The following is a 23,232-nucleotide window of genomic DNA, read 5'->3' as shown; positions in this document are numbered from 1 at the left end:
CAGTGAATTGAGAGGGCTGGGTAACGGAACCCTTGATCATGATTTGTTGGCAATGATCATGTCAAATGTCGCTGAGCCGAGTCGAAATTGTGAATGGGACATTTAGAACACGGTAGGGATGAGCAGACAGGTGAAAGCTCTAGTTGTGCCCAAAGATCCGGTCAAGGTTCGCCATGGTGGCAGCCACAGAGGGGTTCTTGTTAGGGTCATAGATGACAGGAAGCCCAAGGTCACGCTCGGTATCGAGGGAGGAGTACATCTCATCAACCTCAAATTCTTCAATTGGCCACTGGGGAACGTTGTTGAACACCCAGTTCTGAGGATCCCGAACGGTGGCTGAAAAGGCTGGATCCACGGCGAACACCTGTCCGTTTTCGAGAATGTGCTTGTCCCACTCTTCGTTGCGGATCTGGGCGTAGTTGTTATCGATGCAGTGCTTCACAACTTGGTCGACAGCAATAGCCGGCACGCTAAGACTAGCCAAGTTCGACAAGCCGATCTTGCGCAAGCTGAGGCTATTTCCAGTGGGCTGGACATCCCAACCAGCCATCCTGAGATACTGTTGACGATCAAGGTGACCCATCAGAGGCAGGCAAAGCTCGACAAAGGTAGAGAGTGAAGGGGTGTCGACATCGAAGTGATCGCGGATGATTGTGTAAGCCTTGGCGAGAATAGCCCAGTGGGACTTCAAGGTATCATCCTGCCACATTTCGCTGATGGCCATAGACTTGACTTTTTGCGGGATGCCAGGGAACATCGGAGCGCAAAAGCCTAAGATACTGTCAGAAGCGAATCAATGGCCATAAAGATGCGACTTACTTCTGAACAGCATAAAAGAGTTCAATGGACGAAGACGACGTTGCTCCAAAGGAGAGGACAGTACATTCTGCATCACATGCCCAACACATCCAGTCGTCGAGTCAGGGTGAAGCTGCTGCATAGGAAGGGCTTGATCAATACGCTTCAGCTCCAGCACACCATTTGCGTAGACGAAGCGTGGTCCAGTGGGCAAAAGCCGGGGCTGCTGGAAGTAGTTTGCAGGAATGTCACGTAGAACTTGAGCTGCATACTGCCCCACAGGAGAATCTTCGGGCCAACGTTCCAGCACCCGAAGGGCGTGGCGGAGGGACAAGGTTTCAATGTATCGAAACAAAAGCATCTCCATATGAGCAGGGCCATATCCTGGAGGGACCGAAGCATCAAGAGAGGTAGACATGTTGAACAATGTAGTAAGGGTTCAGAGCGAAGAGAATATGAATGAAAAGGTGTCGGGTGAAAAAAAAAAGAAGAAGGGTGGAGAGGAGAGAAGAAAGAAAAGAAAGAAACAATGTGGGGGGTAAACAAATATAGGACCTGGGACTGCAGAACACGGTAGGTGATGTGACGAGGTGGGCGATTTCTTTGTTTAGCGGCAACACCAATCACAGAGCCAGCTGAGACACGTATTTTCTTTGTTTCCTAGCAACAACACCAATCACATGTTTTTATCCTAGAAAGGTCTTCCTTGTTAGGAATAGTACCATTAGAACAAAGAAAGTCAATTATGGAGGGATAAGACTACAGCAGAAGGTACTTCAGCATCATGTACCATTTCGACAACGAGGTACTACTGTATACCTGGATGTTCAGGCTGGGAATTCAGATCGTAACTGGTAGCTTCTCTGTGTAATGCTTACTATATTTGACGTAACATGGTGGCTCATTAAAAAACAATTTCGATCTGTGCTTAGATCTGTGCTACTCACGTATGCATGCACACAGGTCGGGAGAGTGGATCTCCCACCCCACCACGTGGCACTGCGGATCTGGGGGTTAGCGCCCGCACCCGCACCTAACCTTAAAAAGATATCAAAGCTTACACAATATAGCTTCAAATTACATACCGAGTCTGATTCCGATTGTGTAAACAGTCTCAGTCTCTATGAAATATAATCAAAAAAGCTATGGTAAAGAACCTAATACAATTTTGTCCATTAGAGTACCAGCAACCTTGGAAGGTACCTGCTCATATGTCGTTACGTGAAAGTCGCCATAGCAACAAAAAGCAAACGAAGTATGCAAACGATCGCCTGACCAATACATATGAGAAAAATCAAACAAAGAAAATCAAACAAAGAATCCAAGAAAGGCATCAGACAATCAATAAATAAATTAAAAACAATGCTAAAATAACACAAAGGGGACAATAACGACAAAGAAAACGGCAGCCAATCCAAAAATGGAACCAGGGAATTGGAAATTGGCAAATGGTAAGCTGCTAGGCTTCACCTAAGGCAGCCATGGACCTAGAGCCTGTTCCATGCCGTTACTTCGTTCGGTACATGGCCTCTTAAATAGAATTACAAAGTGCGTTGCTTGTTGACAGATGTATTTTGTTCAGACAAGACCTCAAGAAGTCTATTGGTCATATATGCGTATGTTTAATATCGGAAAGTATCACATCCGTGGCTCTCCGTGCTCAATTAACCACGCTGTATAAATATCAGCAATAATAATTCAAAACGAATACTCGGCTGTAAAATGTTCAATAAATTATTGACTACGGAGCGATATCCCCTTCCTGGAACATGTATTTCATTACTCTTGCGCCGCAACTAGTGAGTTCCACTCGCTGGCCCAGATGAAAGTGGGACATCGCCATTGCGTCCCTTTTTCCTTTTCTCCGCTAGGTCCCAATGGCCGGGGACAGATCCAAAAGGAGCGGCCACGATTCATTCCGGGTTTCTTCGTGGTCAAGCTGATACACGGCTCTTGATGTCCTTCGCACGTTGGAACGGGCTTCTTGGTGAAGATTTTTGACCAGTCCTCCTTACTGACAATCGGGTCGATCACTGTGTCGTCAATGGACTTGCTGGCCATCGGCCGTTCGATGGAAGTGCCAGCTTCATTTCTTATGATGTCCTCTTGGGACCCCGGAGGCTGCGGGCTGATTCCTGAAGCTTTCCCTTTCTCTTGTGGACCTTCCGATAGTTTGGGGGTGAGTGACGGTGTTGAAGATCCCGGGGAAGCCATAGGTGACCGGGTAACTTCGACATCTTTTGGCTTAAAGAAGCCGGCTAATGTCTTTTGGCCTACCGAAGATCCCTCGGAAGACGTCGACAAGGCGGACTTGGAGCGCTTTGCGAACGTGGAGGGTAGAGGCTGGGAGCGTTTTCGAGAAGCCGTCCGAGAGAGTCGATTTCCCTCGGTTATAGATGCAGAACCCTTCTCGGGCGAGTCAGTGGATCCGAAGGTTGTGTGCAAGACTGTAGATTTGGCGACTCGAGTTGTGGGCATGTTAGCCGGTACACCGGCTAGCTCTACCGACTCCGACGGAATGCTGACTGGTTTACGAGTGAACATGTCTTTGATGCTTCTTCGGTTATCGACGTTGAATTCGGGGAGTAAACGCCCCGAAGCGGGCAATGCGCACTCGTTTGAGTATTCCTGTTGACGCTTGCCACAGTTAAACATTCCCGGTGGGTTGAGAATATCCCGGATGTTTACTTCGCCTTCGGGTCGGTTTACAGATTCCTTGATGACAGCATATACAGGACAATGGTCCGATCCCTATAAAGCAGTCAATAAACGATTCAAGGCAAAGGAGAAAAGTCCATACCATCAATCCCTCTTGAATGTTTGAGTCGGAGAACCAGTCCTGCATATGCAAGCTGCACAACACATAGTCAATTCGTGATCCGTAATTCCCTGGTCGAGCATTGAGTTTCTGATCCCAGCATGTATACATGCCTGTACGATGTGGATGAAATGACCTGCAGAGATCGAGGAGAACAGGATCCTCCCTGCCTTTGTCACGTTCTCCAATAACCACGCCATCCGACATCAGGTGGTTGAATAGACGTCGAGGGGGGCAGATATAAATTCCTCCTCTGTCGTCGTACCTTTCCGTATGGCCTCAATTCCATGAGCGGCATCAATGCCCTGCTTCGAGATATTGATATCGCCAGCCACGACCACATTCTTCCCCATGGCAGTCAGGTTGCGAATTCGAGCATCTAGGGCATTGAGAAAGTCCATGCGAAAGGTATCCCGACTCTCATCCCGATAGGCAGGGCAATAGACACCAATGAGGACAAATGCAGGAAACTCCAGAATGACGCAGCGCCCTTCGGAGTCGAGAGTTGGTGCATCTATTGTGGCATCGGGCACCGAGCCCACATCGTCTTGCTCCTCTTCCGGGTCAGGCCCTTCGGGATTCATAGCGGGCCTGTAAAGCTGATCGGATGTTGGATACCCACCGATCTGCTGCTCTTCTGGAAGGCTACGGAAAGATGTTGGAGATTTCGGTGGACAGAGAACTCCAGTAATGCCCTCTTCTGCCCTTATTGGAGAACATGTGGCATTTCGCGTGTAAATCACAACACCCGAGTATCCTAGAAGTTGTTACTATCCTGTATGGACAACTCTGGATAGTAGCTTACCTTTCTTAACCCGGGGGAGACTGAAATAACAGTCCCATCCTGGAACCAAGACCATGTCATCACGGAGGTCTTTGCGTTGAATCTTTGTTTCTTGGAGGATAACAATATCCGCCTCCAGTGTGTCAAACATGGACTTTAAAGCACATAAGCTCGACATACTCGGGAAATGGAAGGATACACGCTTACCTCGAATGTGCGCGTTCCTCTCCATGGCTCATAGGAGAACGGGTTTCTTTTTTGCTATATTAGTGTTGAACAAGTCCAACTGGCAGGTTTTTCTCATACCGTATACCATTAACTAGAAAGTGACGCACCGTTGGTATATGTCCAGCACTCCAATTACTAGTCAGAATTCAGATAGAACTTACCATTCCATGTGGTGATGCGAAATCCCATGTTGGACGCTAGTGTATCAAGGGACAAGGCGTCATTTCTTGTATTTGAATTATCAGGAGAGGTTAAGATACAAATGGAGAAGTCGATCCAACCAGGTATCAGAGCCTCCCCCAGTTGTTGAATCTAGGTAAATCCCGGGTTACGAAAGCGTGCACCACGTGACTAGCCATAATAGCCTTATTCTTGCCTGGTAGATCAGGCACCATGACATCAGGTTACATAATCCGGGAGATCACGGGGATACGCTAAAGACGGCTTTGGACCTCATCGCACCACTTTTGACCTCCACCACCAAAAGAACTCCTCAACATCGCCCACCATGTTCCCTCAGCGCAATCTTGGTCGCCTGTCTCAGCGTGCTGCGCAGCAGATGCGTTCCGCCCCGGTCCGCTCTACCGTCCAGCGCCGTTTCAACAGCGCCGAGGCCAAGCCTTCTTGGATCGTCGACAACGAATTCAACCGCGAGAGAGCTGCCGTCAAGCACCATGCTGCCTCTACCAGCGGTACGTACCACCTAACCGAACTCAATTGATTGCGCCTCATGGCCATTAGCTGTAGACAATATACTTACTAGGCCGATTATTTTACAGACCTCTGGCGCAAGCTGTCCATCTTGTACGTTTCCGATCAAAATCAATTCTTGATTTGGCGTCTTCACCGACGGAGAAAAGTCTAATCAATTCATAGTGCCGTCATTCCCTGCCTGATTGGTGGCGGTCTCAATGCCTACAACCTCTGGTCCGAGCACTGGGAGCACTGGGAGCACATGCCCCCGCTCGAGGAACGCACCGAGTACCCTTACCAGAACATTCGCGTGAAGAACTTCCCTTGGGGAGACGGTGATAAGGTATGTGAATCCAACTATGCTATGTGCTGAAAACTCGAGCTAATTTATGTCTGGAATAGACCATCTTGTGAGTTCTGACTTCTCCGACCCCACCACGTCCTATATATCGTTTTGCGGAACAGCTAGCTTCTGTAATCTTGCATTTGATGGTCTGCTTTCAAGCGGATCTCATGGCATTCTCTCACCATGTCGCCTTCTGAGACCTCAAGACTAACTCATCATCTACAGCTGGAACTCCGATGTCAACTACCACAACAAGGACAAAGCCACCTAAATTAGGTCGCTCACAATCTTCCCATATACTCGAGAATTGCCTACGAATCCCGCCAGGAAATCATTGAGTGTGTGTCAGGGCTGGCTTTTCCATGTACATGTACCACACTGTCGTTCTAGGGTAGAAACACAGTCAATGCTTGGGGAGCTGAAGGTCCAGTTGACAGAATGAGGCGAAGCTTACTATCCATATGTACTAGTCAACATTCATTCTTGCCGCTATCTCTTTTGTCTCATTTTGAATCATTCTTATATCTACTTGTCTCGAAACCTATACTGCTAAGGTTGCATCGGCTGATGATAGTAATCGTCCATCCCGCTAAGTAGATACTACGACTAGGCTCTTTGAAGAAGACATGGTGTTTCGAATGGCCCAAGCCCATGATAACTACGCAAAAAGGACCGTGACAACAAGGATTCACGCACAGAATAAAACCGTATTGTCTCTTTGTGAATGGAGTTCATTAGTAGTTTATCTACAGCTAATGATAGGAAGGGCGCTCGCAGATGGAGTAGTATGGTACTAGTCGATTCAACCTGGTCGATTTGCTTACTCCGTACCTTGCGGGGATCCAGATCCACGAATATTGAGAAGTCTTCGTACGTATGGGAATGTGATTGAATAGCGAAATCCATTGCGATGCCAAACATAACCTATACATGTTTGAAGGTGATCTTAACTCCAGAAAACCAAATGTCCAGATATATAAGTTAATAATAACACTACACAAACAAAGAGCTATTTGGAGCGAGGAGATCCAGCCCAGACTCACCCTCAAGGAGAGGAAAGAGGCGGCGAATCCGGTCCTCTAGAATAGCATCTTCAGCTTCCCAGCGTCGACGATCAATATGCTTGGCCTCTGCACGGCGCTCGCCGCCAAACCAAGCACCCTTGGCCCGATCCCTGCTCTCCTGCTCCTCTCGTCGAGCACGGGTGACAAGAGATGAGACCATAGTTTTCCAATTCTCCAACCCAACCTTCAGACACTGTGCGCAGCGGGTTCGGGCATTGCGGTCGGCTGAATTGCCGAGGTCGAGCATCGTGGACTCGGCCATGTCGACTGCATCGCGCGTCCAGGCAAGGCCGGCCTCCTTCGACGAGGAGGCGTACAATATCTCGCCGATGTAGGTCATCAATCCTGCTTCTTCACAGGCAGATGCCGCTGTGCGGCGTGGGGGTTCGTTGCCCGATGGGATGGGTGCTGGGTACTCCACAGGAATGAGGACATTTTTGAGCGATTTGAAGAGGGAAGCGAATGGGTCATTGTTCGATTTAGGCGGAGTCGGGAAAGAGGGGATTGTATCGGAGTCTAATGAGAGAGGTAGGCTGCGTCGGGCTTTGAGAACAGATGTGAAGAGGGACAAAGCCGTTGGAAGATCGGCTTGACGAGCATTGTGGACGGCGAGGGCCGTGCAGACACGGAGGATGTTCTCTGAAGGCAGGTCCCTGCTGTTATTCTTCAATAGGCCGTTCTTCAAATCCACAATCTTGCTAACATCTCCTTGCAGCCCACTGGCAGCAATGTCCAAGGCCCACTTGTACATATCACCAGCCGTGAGGCCCAAGCCTTTGAAATCAAGCCAATCAGCATAGGCCAAGGCAGCATCGAGTCTCTGCCTTGTGTCAAAGCCTTTTGTTGTCAAAACCTTCATGTAAAAGCGCTCCGGAGACGGAGACGCCTGTTCACAGTCCTCTTCTCGTGGGACCTTCTTTTGGCCAGCGGGCATGGGTTTTGGTCGAGGATTTGAAGGTCCAACAACATATTCCGCAGGCGCAGATATCTTCTGCTTGCGATCTGTTAACCAGCCGTCCAGGTTCTCAGCAGCCTTGGCAGCACCCATCAGGGCCTGGAAATATCCGCGGCGCCAAGGCTCACTCTTTGCGGAGACATCGAACCCAGTGCGGCCGACACCTGCGACCAGAAATCCTCCCTCATCTTGTTCCAAAAGACCCTTTCCTTCTCCCTCTAAGTCTTCCAGGCGCTCCAGCAGCTCACGAAGATATCCAGCGACCATGGGCCAATTCGTCATCAGCTTGCCGATCTGCTCAGGATTCTGCAGTGCTTGCGCAGATCGCAGACACCAGCGGCTTTTCCAGGACCATTCTGGTGGAGTGGGCCATGAATGCTCGATGTCTTCTTGGTAGATGCCGAGCTGTATCGCAGAGAACAAGACAAGGATAGCAGACACCGATAGACCGATCTTGACACCTCGTGATACCCTTCGCTTGTAATGCTCGCGGCTCTCGGTAGATATCAAGCGACCAAAATGCTGGCGGAGATGGATTGATAGCGGTGGGAGTGGACGGGTCGGCGCAAGAGGTGATAGGAAGGGCAGTTGAGGGCGACCCGGCGCCGGAGAAAGAAGAAGTAGACGTGTGCGATTGGTGAATGGTCGGAGATGTACGTTGGGACCGGAGATCCGAGGCAAATGAGTCGGTCGTATATGACTTGGTATTCGACCGATAGCGCTTCGACGAGGCAACATGGTGAGTTACCGAAAATGTTGGAGATTGATGAAGCCTTACCATCCATCGATGTGCTGATTGATGGGTGTTTGTCTGATTTGTCTGTCACGTGACCGGTTGGACGCTTATAGACAAAATACCCTAGCATGGCATTGCAGAATCAAGCAAGACTATAATTACTACCACTTGGACCCATTGCTCAGGTATGTCTATCGACCTTTGTCGAATGTATTTTTGGGATTCCAACAAATGTTTCCTCATATCTAGTTTGCGATAACTTTGTTTGGAATGATATATATCTGGACACCCCGAAGCCCGAAGCTCAATTCCGCATGGGCAAGTGGATAATATCTCTGTTTTGAGAAATTGATCCCAAATAGACATACATCTCAACTGATGATAGTATAATAGTATACTATGTCCGCAGTTTTTTGAAAACTTGGAGTGCCAACATTTGTACTGTCTTCAAACCGAATACCAAGCCCATAGTGCTGGACTAGTACCTTTCCCATGGCAAAAGCCATGCTTTTCCTGGTGGCGGTTTAGTAATGCCTGGTAAATTGTACAAGCAACGGAGTCATGGGTCGGTTTATAAGCTTACTCTCTGTGAGGGTTTCGAGCCACAAGCTGGTGTGCTGGTGAGCCCTTTGTCTATAGCTTACCTACCGTAAGTGTAGAGAGGTACCTAGGCTCTTTGACTCACTACCTCGATATCTGATCTCTCCGCCTCTGGCTGCACATTTCATGTCCCAGCTATCAAAGCTCATAATGGATAATCCTGCCGAGGATGTCATCCTTGAATGCGAACTTTTACCTCTGTCTTTCGCAACCGACATGTAAGATGCAGTTGGCCCGAATATAGATGACTGGCAGCCGACTAGACTGGAAGCACACTACTACTAGCTATTGGTGTTGCAATTTATCAATAACGATTGTCTAATGTATGAAGTATATAATAGCCCTGAAGTGGACCTGACGCCAAGACTGATCGACAGAGATAACGGTTAAGATAGTGGGGCTAATCCACATTGGGGGCCTGAGGCTACCTACATATGTAGGTACTTGCTCATATGGTTTTCCATTTGGCTTCCACGTTGCTTCCTTTTGCCTTTTCTATCTATCTCTGTCCTGTATACCTCATTCACTCTTTGCCTTGTCTTTATTTTCTTTCCCTTGTTTCTTCGTTGACACACGCCTGAGACATTTCACATTTCAGGCCTGATTACTTGACACCGACTTTCGCGTCTCATTGCTTCTTCTCTTCAACCTCCTTTTCAAACTTCCAAATCAGTAATACATTATCATGCCACGCAAGGAATTCTTGCGAGACCTCGCAGATGTGGCAGTTCCTGGTCGATTCTCCTGTATCTCCGACATCAGAACAGGGGAATATGATGGATCAATTTCCTTCACCTTTGCAGCACCCGGGGCAAACCTCACTCTTAATCTTCAAGCCATAGTCTCAGGTAGGAAAGACTCCTAAATAACAGTGTCTTTAGCACTCCAGTCTTTTGCTGACGCATAGACAGACTCTCACGACTACCCCAATGACCATGGCTTTTTGGCCTTCTCGTCATCCGAGAACTGTCCTAAGACAGTCATCACCTCGCTGGAAAATGCAGTGCCCTCTTTCACAGGCTTAGCCATCGATGCTTTATTGAGCAACATTGAGAACATTATAACCAAGTCTATGGTTGACCCTGATTCACCATCCAGTCACCCAGAGGACCCAGACACTCATGACTCCAACGACGACGAGCCAGCTGCCAGCGACACCGAGCCTGACTGGGAGTCTGACGATGAGAACAAAATATTTGCATCGACTCAAAGTGAGACTCGGTTACGCGAGAAGATTCGCCGTGACCTTCGTGCGGCCAAGAACGCTGGATTCAAGGTGGGATACCTGGGGCCAAAATATGGTACCATCATTGTGACAGTGTCCTGCCGTATTTCCAAGCTCGCCATTTCCGAGGAAGCTATGGATGCCTGGAGCGTTGAGCCCTCGGAGTATTTGGTTTTGCTGATCCGTTATCGACCGACGTACCTTGATCTCCAAACAATTATCGAGACAGCAGGTGATCCAAAGAACCCCCCGGTTCAGATGTATGCTGGCCTTTGTCATTCATACAAGCCGTCCTTAGAGCATGCTATGGAAGTCATACAGGGGCCACAGGATAGACAGACGAAAGACGAGACTGCAACTTCGGACAAAACAATGTGTGGTCATCTTCTCAGGCCGTTGTTCATTGGAAGATCGCTCAATTTGCTTCTAAGAGAGCGACTGCTTGGGATCATCATTCTTCGACTAAAACATGGGTTCTCATGGACAGGGGGAGAAATTTTCTTCCAGACCAACCAAGGCAGGACTTATGGCAACTCTGAGATCTCTTCTGAGGAGTACTGTCAGCCAGATTACTGGGCCACTTCGACGCCAGCAATCCTTGTGGCTGACCATATGACAGAACTAGACCGCAGTATTGCCACTATGTCTTTGCCTCTTCTAGCTATGCAGTTTACTCTGCGGCATTTTGTCAAATGCACAGAGTTCTGCCTGGTTTGTCACTGCAAGATTGGTGATACTTTCGAGTCGCTGAAGCCATATGTCTGCTCCAACGCGTTGTGCTTGTATCAATACATGGCGCTGGGCTTGGGCCCAAGCCTTGAATATGAGATCCGGTCCCAGCCCTTTGTTGTTGACTTGCTGACCAGCCTGGCATACGCGCGGGCTTCAGCGGGGCTCCTTGAAGACTTCCCAACTGGCCTTCGGCTGCGCGTACCCGAGAAATTGCTGCCTCAGAAAAATCCGGATTCTATTACATATTACACTGGGGAATTGAATGCAACCAATCTTGAAATTAGATTAAACCAGCCGACTGCTGTCAAAGTTGGTGATTGGATCGCCATCATTGTTACAGCCATTAATACAGAAGAATGGCACTGCCACGTTGATCACGTCGGTGAGACCTCAAACCATATTACCATCTCACCTCCGATTAGCAAAGGCCATCAACTGCAGGGAGGGCAACTAGGTGCGGAGCCCCGGCACGTGAGACTCGTTGTTTACGACACCAACCTGGACGATTTGGAACCCGTACAAAAGCAGCGGATGATTTCTTGCCTATTGGGCACACTTCCTGGTATCGGGGACATGAAGGCCTTCATCGAAAGCCACGAAAGGGGCAACCTTCTTTCATCGTGGAGAGCCGTCATATCTCCTGCAGGATTAGACCTTTTACGCTGGGTTGTTTCCTCAAATCGATCTTTCATCAAGCAAGATGACGACAAGCAGCATAAAGTAGCTGGGATGAGTGATTACGTCCAATTCAGACTTGTTCAAGGTGCTGCCGACAAAGAGCAACGCTTTATCCATGCGGTCAACTCCAATTCCTTGGCCCAGAATCCGAATCATCCAACAATATTCGCTTGGCATGGCAGCTCTGTGAATAATTGGCACAGTATTTTACGTGAGGGCTTTCATTTCAAGCAAGTTGTCCATGGCCGTGCCTGTGGCCATGGCGTTTACATGTCGAATCGGTTCTTTACCTCATTGGCATACACTGGTACTTCAACACGATTTCTTCCCATGTTGTCCGAGAGTCGAATGAAGCTCGAGACGGTGATCTCTCTGAATGAGGTCGTCAATGCTCCCGAGAAATTTGTAAGCCACAGCCCACACTACGTCGTGCAACACTTGGATTGGATCCAACCAAGGTATCTTTTCGTCAAGCTCAGCGACTCCAACGAACGTGGTACGGCATGCGGGAGTATGTTAACGAGTTCGGAATCCCAGCCATCATCTCACAGACATGGTGAAAGCCGCATGTACCAACAAGATCAGCGTTATCTGGCCTTGGGCCCAAACGGAAAGCAGGTCAAGATCCCCATCTCAATATTTAGCGGTCCACGGGGGAAATTCCTTGCTAGAGAAACGGGGCTTACGGAGCTTGTACCGTCACCTAAGAGACGCAAATATTCAGTTGAAGATACTGAACAACATGACGACGACGACAATGTTAGCATTGAAACGGCCGTAGAGGATCTCAGCATTCTTTTATCTGACGATGAGACGTCTGAGAGTCCCGCAGGCCCCAGCGTGCAAGAAGGAGCTGTCCCAGAAACTGACCTCAAGACTGATTTCCGACCCGGAACCCTACAGGACAGTTCTTTGCCTACACTTTCTCCACCTCAATTTGCGACGAGCTCAGCCACAAAAATCCTGCAGCAACATCTTCAGGCTACCATCAAAATCCAGGAGCGAGTGCCACTCCACGAGCTCGGATGGTACGTCGACCCCAATTTGATTACAACAGTTTACCAATGGATTGTGGAGCTACATACGTTTGATCCATCCCTCCCACTAGCAAAGGACCTCAAAGCGATCAGCCAAAAGAGTATCGTCCTGGAGCTACGCTTTCCCCCCCAAATTCCCCATGGATCCACCCCTTGTACGAGTTATCCGTCCTCGGTTTGTCGAGTTCAATGCTGGAGGTGGCGGACATGTCACCACCGGTGGCTCCATGTGCATGGAACTGCTTACACACTCGGGCTGGCTACCGACAGCTTCGATTGAAAGTGTGTTGTTGCAGGTTCGCATGGCTCTTACCAACCAAGACCCGAGACCGGCGCGTCTGAATCGGGATCGCGCAAATATGGACTATTCGGTGGGCGAGGCGGTGGAAGCCTACAGAAGAGTTGCAGTGGCGCATGGATGGCAGATCTCGAAGGATATTGAAAAACTTGCGTGGTGATTTCTTTTTCTTCTCTTTGTTCAAAATTTGTACGGAGTTGTCTTTGCTTTGAACTTATCAACTCTTCTTTGCTGACTACAGTTGTCATAATCGAAACAATACTTGCTACCAGTACTCTCTTCTCATCTCCACATGCATGTCGTAGTTTGTAGCTTGGTACTTAGCATCCCTGAAGATAAACGCCTGTTGTACGAAAATATAGAGGGAAGCACGAGTCTCGAAGAAAATGTTCCAATTGAAGAATAAAACTATGTGATCCTACAATGCGCGATGATCCATGATCCCAAAAACCATACGCCTATTCACAAACATAAAAGAACAAACCCACTAAAAGGGAAATAGAAAAAACCAATGCCGTTCATCGTACATCGCTTAGCCGAAAGAAATGAAACCTCACATGTGGTTCATGCAGACTCAGATGGACCAGCCTGTGGGATCGAATCTGGGAGCTTCTCGAGTTCGTCGTTGGCTTCCTTAGCTTCTTGCAGCTTTGGTTCAGCGGCAACAGTTTGATCAGGGAAATTTCTTTCAGTTATTGCTTCTGTCCTTTCGTCTGTAGCAGCAGCTGTAGTGGACTCCGCCGAAGTGGGCTTGGGCTCTATGTTCTCTGCGGTTGGTGGTGCTTGAGGCAAGTCTGGGTTCGCGAGGGACTGGGCATCTAGCCCTTGGCTTTGTTCCGATGCCGGGACATCTCCCATCACGACATCTTTTGCTTCTCCTGGGTGTAGACTAGGCCTAGGAGCATCGGAGGGGTTTGGTTGTTCGCGCTCGATAGCTGTCGAGGGGTATTCTTGTGTCCCGGGATGGGAAATGGAGTTGTTTGCAATCTGATGAGGTTCCCGGTTCTCTGCCAATGTATCGGTTGATACTGCAGTCTGCTCGGGCTCTGAATGCTCATGTGTCTGCAATTGGGTCGAGGGCTCTGAGGATGTTTCGTTGCTGACAGGTGGCAGGGCAGTCGCATTTTCGTGCTGGCTTGGGAGAGTAGGTTCTTCCTTTGGAGCAAGGTCAGCCGTCGGCTCTACGGTTGTCCCTTCCCCTTGCACCTTGGTATCTGTGCTTTGGACCTCGCCAGCTGCAGCTGGAAGGTCGGTGGGTTCACTTGTCGTTGCGGCAATTCTGGCGGGAGAAGTGGGAGTCTTGTCATATTCCGGCATGACAGGCTTTTCATTTAAATCGGTGACCTCGGCCTTCTCCGAAGGAGCATTAGGAGCCAGGGCGCCGAAATCCACACCTGAGGTCTTCTCAGGCTGGTTTTGCTTCTCCTTTTCGGCCACTGAAGAAATTTCGGGGACAGGAGGCTGGTTTTCAGGAACGGCATCTGACATGTCGACATCAACTGACTGCTCCGCAGGAGTTTCGCCTGAAGTCTGATCCACGAACTCTGTGCCAGACAGAGGCTGCGGGGTTTCAGGAGTCTTCGCGTCCATCATGGATTCGTCACCCTCGTCGCTCTCTTCGCCCTCGTCGCCGTCTTCGTCCTCTTCATCTTGACCTGCCTGGTCATTGGGCTCCTGCTGGCCTTCTCTCTTGACGCCACCTTCCCCACTGCCAGGAGCAGGACCAACTCCATGTACTGTCGCGGCATCGGCTCCTTCGCCAGGCGCAAACATGACCTTCTTCTTCCGGCCCTTTCCAATGCCTCTGCCCTTTCGTTTAGGTGGAGGTGGACGTCGCTTCGGAGGTGTCATTACAGCTGCTGATCCAGCCTCCGCAACAACAACACCTTCAGCATTGACAATACCGACCCCCTCGACAATAGTTCCAGGCGCAGGCGCCTCAGGCTTCACAGGCACTTGGCTCTGCTCGGCAATCGTCTGTAAGTCGCCAGTGATCTCTCCTTCGATGCGATGACCCTCGGGCACCCAAGCCTCGTAGATAGAGATGTTGCCTGTTTCAGGATCAACTTTCTTGAACTTCGTCCTCCTCATGGGCCCAGTAGCAGGGTTCCCATCCGTACCAGCATTGACGCCATAAAGAGATGAAAGACCAGGGCGCCTCTTTGCCAGGAACTCCACTTCCGCGGGCTCGAGGTGCTTGGGAAGCGTCATCCATTTGCGAGTTGTGAAGCTCCGATCAGCCATCTGAGATGCCGAGGCCGGGTCTTCCACGTCTGCCATGCTTTTCTCCTCGTCATCAGCTGCTCGACTGCCTTGGCGGATATGGATACACCCGGCACGGGCAGCTCGAAGAAGTGCGCGACTGATTGGCGGCAAGAGCTGGCTGTCTCTTGGCATGGGGAGCTCTGGTAGCGTTGGTCCTCCGCCTGGGCCTTGAACGCCAAATTCCGAGTCGTCTGGTTTGGGCGCCTGAGAGAAGGTGTGCTGCTGTCGGGACCAGCGACGCACTGGCAATCCCTCAAAGACATCGTGATCGATCTGGCCGGTTCGGGTGCGGTTTGGGGCACCGTCGAGGTGTCGCCCTGAGCGCGAGGCTCTGAACTGTGGCAAATATTAGCCATCTAATTCTGGCATTTCAAGATCTAGTATATCCGGAATGACCATGTGCTAGGGCGACCAGGTCGGCCAGATAAGATAGATCATAACGGGGGCAAGCTGAAACGTACCGTGGAAGGCATGGCAGATGCGCCTATACTGGTTCAAAGAGAATTGCGCCCAATCAGAAGCTTGTAATGTCCCGGAGACTTCGCGGGGAGGATCCTTTGGCGGGATGTGGTGGAGTGGGTGATGGTAGCGGAGCAGTGCAACTCCGTCGCGTTGCGATCCTACAAGACCCTAAAGAGACATCACGTGATCTATACTCATTGAACACCCATGCAACATCCTGGTGTAGCAGCCATCTATATTGTGATGATATCCCTCAATTGATAGAATGTGAAACAATTCAATTCATTGCGATGTATATTGTGCTTCAAGAGTGGAATGGGGTGTTTCTGGTGCTTGATAAAACTAGGTGCAGCTGCAGCTGCATGGGTGTATAAATACAGAGAACGAGCAGATGTTTAATTAGTCCACCATTGGCAATTTGTCAAAGCAAACACAATGGAATAGTTACAAGATTCCAGCCCTCAAGAATCAATCCCAACTAACTACAGGTTAGTACATGCAAAACAGGTGGACACGGAGCTTCAATCGAAGGACTTACCCGGTATCCTTCTGGCGAACAATGCCTCCATGGTCCCCAGTTTCCTTTCCCTTCAAAGGCAATGTAAGTTTAAATGTTGGAACAGGGCAAATCAAGGTAGGACTTACTGTCTTCTGACCTTCCACCACCAACTTATCCAACTGGTAGAACTGACTGATGATCGTTTGTCTCTGTGATTATGTCAATATAATTATACCACAGTGCTAAACTGAATGATCCGTAGGGGCAGTGCTGCAAGGCGAGACTCGTCGACTTCTGATACACGAGGTTTGACGAGGTTTGAAATGGATCCCCCATATCTGCCGATTGAGTCCCACCAGAAAAGCCATGTAATGCCACTAACCTTCAGCAAGCGCAAGCTTTGAAGTCCCTCCTGGATCAGTTCCTGTACCCGGCGTTCCTCTGTGGTGTTTTGGTGCTCGCGGAACGAGTCCCTTGTCTTCCGACGAGCGTATTCACGGAAGTTGTAGTTGGAAAACTGTCCGGAGTAGCGCAGAAGGGAGCGGAACTAATAAAAGAATGAAGAAGCCCGTTAGTCTGATGTATTAAAGATAGGCGTGCGAGGTTGAAGCGCATAAGGAGCCGGGGTGACATACCAAAGATCGTGCCTGGAAGGCAGTCTCGCGATTCAAAGACGCGACAGACATGATGGCTGAGTTATGACGGGAGTATCGAAGGGATTCAGACGGCAACAAGAGTTAAAAAGCCGAAGGCGAGGGGTGCGAGACGCCTGCTTGGTCAACCCCAAGTTATCACTGAAGCCGTGGTCGCGCGGTCGAGATAGCGCTGCTGCGGCAAAAAGTTGTGCTAAGAACCACCGAGTTAGAGCAATGCTCGTATTGCAATGGTCGCGATACTGAAGTGTAGTCCACGTACGTTGGGCGCAATGACTCGTATCAAAAACGCAATCGGGGGTGGCGATTCAATCTTGCGAGAACCAAAGACCCGGGAATGAAACCACACAGGAATCGATGATTTTGATATCTCGTGAAACAGTCCCTTACAGTGAAAGAGACACAGTTTGAAATACACAAGAGGGAAGAAGAAGCGCGGAAGTGGGAAATTCTTTTGCGTTCGGAGACGAATGACGGAGTTACCGGGGCCGAGCTCCTTTGCTCCACGTTTCTTTCTGGATATCTCAAGCTTGGGGGATTTATCGCATTTGATTCAAAGTCGCAACTTAACTCGACTTGGCAGGTATTTGCATTGCATGTCTGCTCCGTTGACCTTTCATCTTTTTCTCCATGACTCAAATACCCACGCCACCAGCCTCGCGACCGGGCTCGGAGGCCCCCGAAGTGAAGGTGAAGCCGGAGGCTTTGGAGGATTCGGTCCAATGTTTGGATACACTTCTTGAGAAATACTTGCACCTGCTTGATCGGCAGCAGAAACTCCATTCAAGTCTGGCAGGACAGCTATCATCGGTATGACTTTGTTAATCATGGTTCCTGGAATGTGCTGAGACAAAGTAGGGGTTCTTTGCTCTCGCCCAGGCCAACTTCTCCAGTCCTCCTGGCCGTCGCTATGGTCCTGATTATTACGATGAGCGCATGAAAGCAACGAGAAAGATGTAACTCCGCCCGATGCCATTGATTACTGACGCTTGTTAACTGGCCGAAATCGACAGATCAATCCAATCCGGACAAAACACGGACAAATCCACGAACGATCCGCAAGAGAAAGAGGATGTTACTGCGCTACCTGGTCCTGAATACACATTCTCCGTCGAACATACACCCAATCATCCATCAGAGGAGGCCGATGGGAACAACGAAACCAAAGCTTCTTCTCCGGTCCTAGGTGGACATCTTGAGGCCTCCGAGGAAACTAGCCCGGCCGAGACGGCTAGCTCGGAACCCTCTGACACAGCAGGAACTGAAACCACCCCTGTCGAAAAACAAAAGTCCGTCTCTAAGAAGTTTCGTTCTGCCGATCCAATTCACTGGTATGGAATCTTGGTCCCCCAGTCGCTACGCAGGGCACAAGACTCTTTCGCAAATGCGATAGACCATCAGGTGCCGGATTTGGCGAGTACAACAGTCGAAATGCGAGCCCTGGAACAGCAGATAGACCAATTACGGGGCCGGCTGGAAATTGAATCCTCCGACGCAACTACGTTGTAGTTATCCGTGACCTTGTCCAACATTACACGGTTAACCAGCCGTAAGGTCAAGTTGACGTTGAGAAGTCGCACAGAGCATTCTATTGCTGAGAACCCAAGGAGATCACCTTACATGACCAGGTGTGTTTAAAATTGGGGGTCGCAAATGCCTCACATCCAAGGACTTGCAGAAAATCTACGATATATCCACATGACCCACGAACTGGTTCATATAGCGGAAGCGCCCAGACCAGCTTCGTTATTGTGGATATGTAGAGACTCGAGAGCGGAGAATCAGCGGAGAAGAATATCTATAATTATATACAATATACGAAGTACTCCGTACAATACATGAAGATTTAAAGGGGTTGCAATATGGCCATTACCAAGTAGGGTTAACGATGTTTCAGTGCAAAGCCCAGTCTATACTCTGAAGGGAGTACTCCGTACGGAGCACTAGAGTCTACATAAGTACGATATAGCCGAGTCGGGTCAAGACCCCCAAGCCTTCCTTTTTTTCCAACGTGGTTTTCTGATATCGACCGAGTATACGGAGTATACGGAGTGTACTACAGTATGCATATGCATTTCATTCTCTGACATGTCCAATAACCGAAGCATCCCAAGTTTCAAATTACTAACAAGGGCCTTAATGTGAGACGTTAGCGTCCGGGGCTAACACCAACCCCACTAATATCGTCAAGATGTGATTCGTCTAGTAATTTAGCCGGTCTCATGTTGAGGCGACCTTTCATTCCCTTTTTTTCTTTTCTTCTGCTTTTTATAAAGGTGGTTGAAGGGAAATCGACATGTTGTATACTATGTAGATCCGATACTTATCAGAGGGGGATCTGAAGTATAAGGATGGAGCACGGAGGAGTCGGATATAAAGTACTTTGATTACAGGAGTCAATTCCTAAAGAACCAAACATATAAAGAAATAAAGAAATTAATAGTCCGTAGTTAGTCCATGGCCAGATTGTTTAGCATTAATATACTTCCCGTTTGAGATGTGGACTAGTCTCCATGTCTCCATGTCCTCTTCAATCTTTTCCTCTCCCTTTTCCCAACTTCTGAGCTTGAGGCTCTCCTCTTTTGAATTGGTATGTTGTAAGTCTATTCAAGCACCCGTCAAAGATTGGGGTTAACCCATCTAGCCTTGAACGCCAGTTTGATACTAGCGGTTCTTTCCTGTCCTTTTTCCCCATTCCCCTTTTTGAACGGTAGGTCATCCCATGACTATGGATAGAGCTGGCCCTGACTATCATATACAGTGGCATTGAATGCCCTTCCATTCTTTTGCGATCTTGATCCTGGGGATCCTGCCTTGCTAGGTCGTTTTATTGCTTTATCCACTTTCTACAATCTTGTAGACACTTGCTCAGTGGCCAGACACAAGTTGCTCTGGTTTCAGTCCTTTCATCTTTTCATTCTTTCTTAACTTGATCAAGGCATCAAGCAACCGTTCATTTCCATTCGTCGAAGTTCGAGAGACAAAATCTCTCTTTTGGACCGCAGCACCACCACACCATATACTTGATACTCTGCGAGCCCTAACTTCTCGCAAACTATACAAGGGCATCCACCGCGGCATTCCATTTAGCCATACTTCTTTTGACCAAGCGACCAATGAGTACAGAAGTACCAAACTCCGCGCCCTCTGGGCAGCCTGACAGGAAAGGATCTGTCAAGCGGGCCAGACAAATGCTGGACGCTGGCGTGCGTCCAGAACGAACCTCACCACCCCAGCAGATGAGGCATCCGCCTGTCCCCAGGGATATCTCCCATCAAACACAATGGCCTCTTCCTGACTCTGGTCTCCAACCGCACCCGATCAATCAACATCCTAGGTATCTGGTTCCGCGTGGTCCTCCGCCTCAGAGACCACCTCATCCAAGTGAACTCCCTTCGCCATCCATTTACTCCGAACGGGATAGCCGAGTCTCAGAAATGAGCTTGGCTCCGAACCAAAGACCTCCCCGGTCCTTCTCACAACTCCAGCCGCCTCCGTTAGCGCATTCACGCCGGCCGATAAATGATGCCCCTGCCAGTCCTACCAGCACAATCGACATGACGACTCCTCGAATATCGATTGCAACAGAGGAGTTGTTCAGACAATCTGTGACTTCGTCGACATCTTCTGTTCCTGATGTGCCCCAGTTTCCACCTACTTTTTTGCTGCCCGAGTCCAGCCAACCTCAGGATGACCCCAGCCACCGGACGGCAGGTCTTGTCGCACCACTCAATGCACGAAAGCCTCCCCAGGCTCGCCGATCATCCGTCTCGCCCATTCCAGAAGAATTCGCCAACTCTCGATTTACCAAATGCTCCGTCGCGTCGAGCCGAGCCGTCCCCTCGAGTTGGGGATCTGGTCCTGCCGAATCCGAGATTCTGGGAGCATATCTAGACATGGAATCAGATGATGGCCAGCGGTCACCGGGCCTCCAAGAGGAAGATACGAGGCTTGTCCGAAATGCCAGTATCGGAAAGCGAGGAAAGCCGACGATGCGTACCATCACCAAGTCTAACCCGGTTTCCGTTGCAGATATGCCAGCACCCACCCAGGAGGAATCCGTCAAGGGCACAGAAGTACGACCTATCGGGTTAGGAGCTGCTGCAAACCAGATGCCCCATATCCCAAGCCAATTACGAAAGTCGTCTACTACAGCATCGAGTGAATCATTGAAAGGTGTGGATCCGGAAAAGCCACCCTTTTCCACGCAGTACGACTCGCCCTCCGATACGCGGCTCGAAAAAGAGCTCGAGGCCTTCGGACAGCTGCCTCACGCTGCACCAACAATGAGTGATAAAAGGCCTGGAGGTCGCAAGCCTCCTGCTCTGAATATGCATGCGTTGCGGGATGCAGAGGCTCGTGGGAGCCTTTCCAGTCTATCTGATTTGATTCGGAGGGCGACAAAGTTGGCGACGAACCTGGATCATGGGAGAACCGCTAGTCGAGCTAATCTGGCCGGTGGTGATGAGGCAGGGTTCAGGACTGCGATGGGTGAGTGCTTCGGACCCAGGACACCATGTGGAATTTCCGGGAGTAGTATTAACAAGTCTGTGCTTAGGACACCGACCACGCAACTCCGGCTCTATATCTGACATGCTGGCCTCCTTCCCGCCACCGGCTTTGGCCACATCCGAAGGTCGTGCATCACGCACATCATGGCCCATGTTCTTTGGGCGCTCTAACTTGCGTAATGTTGAGCAGCTTAACTCCAGTGATGACGACCCAAATGCTCCCCGACGCAGGAAGACGTGCTGCGGAATGCCTCGGAAGATCTTTGTACTCATCTGCATTGTGATCTTCATCGTCGTCGTTCTCGCGATTCTTCTCCCTGTGTTCCTTATCGCTGTGCCCCGCGAGAAAGCGAACTCATCCTGTGCTGAAAAGAACCCCTGTGAGAACGGAGGTATGAGCGTCTCGGCCGGCGATGAATGCTCATGCGTTTGTTCGAACGGTTATACCGGCTCACAATGCAATATTGCGGGTGATGATAGCTGCACCACCACCCGACTAATTAACGGATGGAATGCGACCATGGGCAGTACACTCCCTTCTCTATTCGAGGGGTCCAAGACGAAATACGGCATCACCCTCGACCAAGTCACGATCATGGCTCTCTTTAGCATGAACGACGTCTCCTGCAAGACCGAAAACGCGCTCGTGGCTTTCGACGATGTTACAAGTGACACAAACAGGACCCGCCGTTCTGTACAATTGATAGCCGACTCGATGCCATCCGAAGAGAACGGGAAGCACAGTGATTCATCATCTGTTTCAACAACCGACCCAACACCAGTCCTAGCTGTCCGTGCCGAGGCCACTATGAACGGTATCCTATATGATGACTCCCACAAGTCAGCTACGACCACGTTGGCACCCACTCAAACCGAGTCAGCGGGCGTTTCCACCACCAGTACCAGTTCTCAATCCATTTCCGGGGCAAAGGCGTCTGCGTCCACGTCCACGTCCACTGGGACCAGCTTTCCCGAGGACGTTGTTGGGTTTTCTCGGGTTGCGGTGTTGTACATTCTGCAGAAGACAGGCTCACTTGACACGGCCAAGTCTTCGGAGGAGAATATCCAAGGATACCTGGTTGATTCGTATGGGAACGCCACTCACCCGGCCATGACGGTGGGGGCTTTCGCTGTGGATTTTGAGAACTTGACGATCACGCTTCCCAATAGTACGGTGAAGGCTGAGTGATGATGTTTTGAAAATATGTATGTAGGCAAAAGGTGTATATAGGTCCATCAATTTAATTATGTATATTGGGTTTATCAAGTTATCATACTCCGTACGTTGTAAGGTACATGTATGTACAACTGTTGTAGGTCAATTCTAGCCAACATTCGAACGTTGGCCGGATTTAGGGTTTTAGATTACCCGGCTGATCCTTTCCTAATTAGGAAGTACAATGTCGTGATTCGGCGCGGAGGTGACGTGCTCCATCACATGACCTCGATGTGGCGCTAAGTTGAGTCTATGGGAGGAGGGAAGTACATGGACTACTAAGACTACTAGCATATACAACATATATCAATTGAACAAGTCCAAGTACCTCGGACTATATATATACTTCTTCATCTTCTATTAAGATTCATAAATCCCCTCATAATATGATGATCTCAATCAAAGGGATCGTCTATTTGCCCCTGAAAATCCGGAACCTGAGTCTTCCGTACCATATACAGACATACTTACAATGTTGGTCCATGAACCTGCGACTAATGTATCAGAACTATACACTTAAACTGTTACAAAATTGTAAAGACATATATAGATACATATATGTATTGATATGAATGAAACCATTCTGAAATTTCCCGGCAAATAATAGCCCTAAGGTCCATAATTAACATCCAAC

General features: G+C 49.4%; 9 protein-coding genes across 9 annotated transcripts; 4 read left to right on the top strand and 5 right to left on the bottom strand.

Annotated features, from left to right (window-relative positions):
* Positions 1-139: 139 nt before the first annotated feature.
* N7489_002809 (uncharacterized protein) lies at positions 140-1,216 on the bottom strand (the record flags this gene model as incomplete). The annotated part of the gene is made up of 2 exons (XM_056708564.1): positions 140-771; positions 820-1,216. The coding sequence occupies 2 exons, from the start codon at positions 1,214-1,216 to the stop codon at positions 140-142; spliced, it is 1,029 nt and encodes a 342-aa protein (XP_056572866.1).
* Positions 1,217-2,577: 1,361 nt separating this feature from the next.
* On the bottom strand, positions 2,578-4,817 carry N7489_002808 (DNA-(apurinic or apyrimidinic site) lyase APN2; the record flags this gene model as incomplete). The annotated part of the gene is made up of 7 exons (XM_056708563.1): positions 2,578-3,549; positions 3,599-3,729; positions 3,882-4,373; positions 4,422-4,554; positions 4,608-4,653; positions 4,707-4,719; positions 4,790-4,817. The coding sequence occupies 7 exons, from the start codon at positions 4,815-4,817 to the stop codon at positions 2,578-2,580; spliced, it is 1,815 nt and encodes a 604-aa protein (XP_056572865.1).
* A 319-nt stretch (positions 4,818-5,136) lies between these two features.
* On the top strand, positions 5,137-5,938 carry N7489_002807 (cytochrome c oxidase subunit VIa; the record flags this gene model as incomplete). Its single annotated transcript, XM_056708562.1, has 5 exons — positions 5,137-5,320; positions 5,408-5,432; positions 5,505-5,664; positions 5,724-5,731; positions 5,893-5,938. 5 exons carry the CDS (start codon positions 5,137-5,139, stop codon positions 5,936-5,938), a joined length of 423 nt encoding a protein of 140 aa, XP_056572864.1.
* Positions 5,939-6,660: 722 nt separating this feature from the next.
* Positions 6,661-8,424, bottom strand: N7489_002806 (uncharacterized protein; the record flags this gene model as incomplete). Its single annotated transcript, XM_056708561.1, has 1 exon — positions 6,661-8,424. One exon carries the CDS (start codon positions 8,422-8,424, stop codon positions 6,661-6,663), a length of 1,764 nt encoding a protein of 587 aa, XP_056572863.1.
* A 1,283-nt stretch (positions 8,425-9,707) lies between these two features.
* On the top strand, positions 9,708-13,152 carry N7489_002805 (putative ubiquitin conjugating enzyme; the record flags this gene model as incomplete). Its single annotated transcript, XM_056708560.1, has 3 exons — positions 9,708-9,870; positions 9,934-12,795; positions 12,857-13,152. 3 exons carry the CDS (start codon positions 9,708-9,710, stop codon positions 13,150-13,152), a joined length of 3,321 nt encoding a protein of 1,106 aa, XP_056572862.1.
* A 404-nt stretch (positions 13,153-13,556) lies between these two features.
* N7489_002804 (uncharacterized protein) lies at positions 13,557-15,730 on the bottom strand (the record flags this gene model as incomplete). The annotated part of the gene is made up of 2 exons (XM_056708559.1): positions 13,557-15,593; positions 15,719-15,730. 2 exons carry the CDS (start codon positions 15,728-15,730, stop codon positions 13,557-13,559), a joined length of 2,049 nt encoding a protein of 682 aa, XP_056572861.1.
* A 457-nt stretch (positions 15,731-16,187) lies between these two features.
* N7489_002803 (LYR motif-containing protein) lies at positions 16,188-16,904 on the bottom strand (the record flags this gene model as incomplete). Its single annotated transcript, XM_056708558.1, has 5 exons — positions 16,188-16,197; positions 16,258-16,307; positions 16,365-16,427; positions 16,601-16,765; positions 16,854-16,904. 5 exons carry the CDS (start codon positions 16,902-16,904, stop codon positions 16,188-16,190), a joined length of 339 nt encoding a protein of 112 aa, XP_056572860.1.
* A 597-nt stretch (positions 16,905-17,501) lies between these two features.
* N7489_002802 (uncharacterized protein) lies at positions 17,502-18,380 on the top strand (the record flags this gene model as incomplete). Its single annotated transcript, XM_056708557.1, has 3 exons — positions 17,502-17,681; positions 17,730-17,827; positions 17,885-18,380. The coding sequence occupies 3 exons, from the start codon at positions 17,502-17,504 to the stop codon at positions 18,378-18,380; spliced, it is 774 nt and encodes a 257-aa protein (XP_056572859.1).
* Positions 18,381-19,987: 1,607 nt separating this feature from the next.
* On the top strand, positions 19,988-22,571 carry N7489_002801 (uncharacterized protein; the record flags this gene model as incomplete). Its single annotated transcript, XM_056708556.1, has 2 exons — positions 19,988-21,362; positions 21,430-22,571. The coding sequence occupies 2 exons, from the start codon at positions 19,988-19,990 to the stop codon at positions 22,569-22,571; spliced, it is 2,517 nt and encodes an 838-aa protein (XP_056572858.1).
* Positions 22,572-23,232: the final 661 nt, after the last annotated feature.

Source organism: Penicillium chrysogenum, assembly GCF_028827035.1.
Source record: "Penicillium chrysogenum strain IBT 35668 chromosome Unknown utg000001l_segment0_segment0, whole genome shotgun sequence".
NCBI lineage: Eukaryota > Fungi > Ascomycota > Eurotiomycetes > Eurotiales > Aspergillaceae > Penicillium > Penicillium chrysogenum.
This window is presented reverse-complemented; position numbering and strand designations above follow the sequence as displayed.